Source organism: Mus caroli, chromosome 11 (assembly GCF_900094665.2).
Source record: "Mus caroli chromosome 11, CAROLI_EIJ_v1.1, whole genome shotgun sequence".
Lineage (NCBI taxonomy): Eukaryota > Metazoa > Chordata > Mammalia > Rodentia > Muridae > Mus > Mus caroli.
The window spans coordinates 53615400-53618168 of NC_034580.1; the positions used below are offsets into that span (position 1 = coordinate 53615400).

At 48.8% G+C, this 2769-nt stretch overlaps 1 protein-coding gene across 2 annotated transcripts in view; it reads right to left on the bottom strand.

Annotated features, from left to right (window-relative positions):
- Fam183a (family with sequence similarity 183 member A) overlaps positions 1 to 2769 on the bottom strand; it is a 9894-nt gene that overhangs the window by 6005 nt on the left and 1120 nt on the right. Inside the window, exon 2 of one of the 2 annotated variants that reach the window (XM_021177446.1) lies at positions 332 to 391. The exons of the other annotated variant lie outside the window; for it this stretch is intronic. Within the exon in view, the coding sequence (XP_021033105.1) occupies positions 332 to 391 (60 nt within the window). The remainder of the gene's footprint in view (positions 1 to 331; positions 392 to 2769) is intronic. 2 annotated transcript variants of the gene reach the window in all.

Consider the following 2769-nt stretch of genomic DNA (forward strand, 5'->3'; position numbering starts at 1 on the left):
TGGATGGGTGGATGGATGGATGGATGGGTGGGTGGGTGGATGGGTGGATGGATGGATGGATGGATGGATGGATGGATGGATGGATGGGTGGATGGGTGGATGGGTGGATGGGTGGATGGGTGAATGGTTAGGGCATTGGAAACATTATTGTTGGCTTCATACTTAATAACATGGCACTGTGGCTGAATAAGTCAGTCTCCTGTGACCTTGCTTAAATCTAGTTTCAGAGGACCTTATACTTGCCCCCAAGGTGGCAGAACCCTGAGAGGTGTCACCAGCCTGCCTGCCCCTCTGTGCTCTGAACCTTGGTGTTCTCAAGCCCAGCACCTACCATCTTCTGGCTCCTCCAAGTTATCATGCCAAGACATGGGCTTCCTGGTAATTGTGTGAACTAGGAAAAAAAAACAAGCAGCACAGTTGACATTAGCAGGTGACATCTGTCCTAAACTCACCTGCAACCAGGTCCCCCTGCTTAGCATTCACTGAGGAGTTTGACATATGCCAGTAAATGTACTGGACACTAAGTAGCAAGACCTTACAACAAGCACGTCACTAGTACCATAGCCAGGAGTGTCTATTGGACCTGAGATGACCAAAATGAAGCACAGCTAATAGTCAATTCATAGCACAGGGACACTCTCCAAGTGTCCCAGGTGGATACTGGCTTCTAGTTTCCAGCATGGAAAACCATTCCCTGGACTGTGCTGGTTGGCAGAGAAGCAAATATACCTGAAGGCCAGTTCCCAAAAACCAGAAGGGATGGACACACAGAAGTCCATTGATAGGAAGAACTGAGCCCATATCCTCCACTCCCTGGTACTGATGGGAACACTGCAGACAGGCATGCTCTAGGAACCTTCTATGTGTGTTGACTGACAGCACATCAACATGGGATAACATGTGAGGGAGAGCCTGAGAGCAAACTCCGTGCTTAGAGGTGATGGAGGGCATGGGTGAGTATCCCAAGGAGATGCTTGTGAGTCCTGAATGAAGGAGTTGGGGTCCATTGTCTGAGAACACGTGGGAAAAAGATGAGTGACAGCCAGAAGTCAGAAGCGTCGACAGGGAATGCTGGAGCAGAGGAGGGAGCTGGTGAAGAGCAATGGGAATGAGCAAGGGGTTGGGATCCAGTTTGTCTTGGACCTCATTGGCCATTTTCCTCCCAGCCACACACCCCAACACCTAAGATATGCATTTCTGTCACTCTCTTTGCCATTTCCAGTATATTAGCAAAATCCTTATGGAGGACAGCAAGCACCAACACACTGCAGTGAATTCCCATTTTATTCCAGTGGACCAAGGGAGTCTGGGCCAGGAGACAGCAGTGTCTGAGAAAGCCATCATCTTAAATCTTAGAATAGACAATGTTTAAACAGAACTGGAGAACAGTCCTCCTGACTTTAGTGGTCAGGTATCCTGGTGAAAACTAGGTTACAGACAGGCAAAGTGAAGTCTTCGCACTTTCTGCAGACAGCCAGGCTGCTGTGCACTATGGCTAAGGAGGGGCAGACACTGCGGACAAGGAACACGTACATATAGGAGATGGTCTGACACGTTTAGAAAATCTATTTCTACAGAAATGAAAGGAGGAAGGACTCTGTGGGGGGGGGGCGGTCTGCTACAGAGCAGAGTGGGAACTGGGGCTTTACTGAAGGATCTTGGGTAGCATGGGATGGATGGGACTCCATGTAGGGGTTCAGAATGGGTGGAGCTGGATAGGAACCAGAGCCAGAACCAATAGAACCTTACAGGCTGGTGGGTTGAAATTCTGCTCAGAAACTGCAGGAGGCAACTAAAATGTTTACAAAGGGATTAGTCCTCTCTGGTCTTTTAACATATGTAGCAAAAATAGGAGTGGGGCGTGGGAGAGGGGTTGGGGGAAGGTTGCTGCTTGGAGGAGAGTAGCTTAGAGTCCCTCAGACTACCTCAAACCCTCATGGGACTTCAGACACTCTATTAGAAAATGAATGGCCAGGGAGCTCTGGTGGTTACTGGTTAGTTCATATTGTTGTTCCTCCTATGGGGACTGCAAACCCCTTCAGCTCCTTAGGTACTTTCTCTAGCTCCTTCCTTGGGGACCCTGTGCTCCATCATCCAATAGATGACTGTGAGCATTCATTTCTGTATTTGTCAGGGACTGGCAGAACCTCTCATGCAACAGCTATATCAGGTTCCTGTCAGCAAGCTCTTCTTGGCATCTGCAATAGTGTCTGGGTTTGGTGGTTGTTTATGGGATGGATCCCCAGGTGGGGCAGTCTCTGTATGGTCATGCCTTCAGTCTCTGCTCCGAAGTTTGTCTCTGTAACTCCTTCCATGGGTATTTTGTTCCCCCCTTCGAAGAAGGACGGAAGTATCCACACTTTGGTCTTTCTTCTTCTTGAGTTTCATGTGTTTTGCAAATTGTATCTTGGGTATTCTGATCAAAGAAAACACATGGAGGGACTCATGGTTCTAGCTGCATATATAGCAGAGGATGACCTAGTCTGTCATTAATGGGATGAGAGGCCCTTGGTCCTGTGAAGGTTCTATGCCCCAGTATAAGGGACTGCCAGGGCCAGGAAGCAGGAGTGGGTGGGTGGGTAGCAGGGGGAAAGGGGAAAGAATAGGGGATTTATGGAGGGGAAACTAGGAAAGGGGATAGCATCTGAAATGTAAATAAAGAAAATATCTAATAGAAAAGAAAAGAAAAGCCGGGCGTGGTGGCGCACGCCTTTAATCCCAGCACTCGGGAGGCAGAGGCAGGCGGATTTCTGAGTTCGAGGCCAGCCT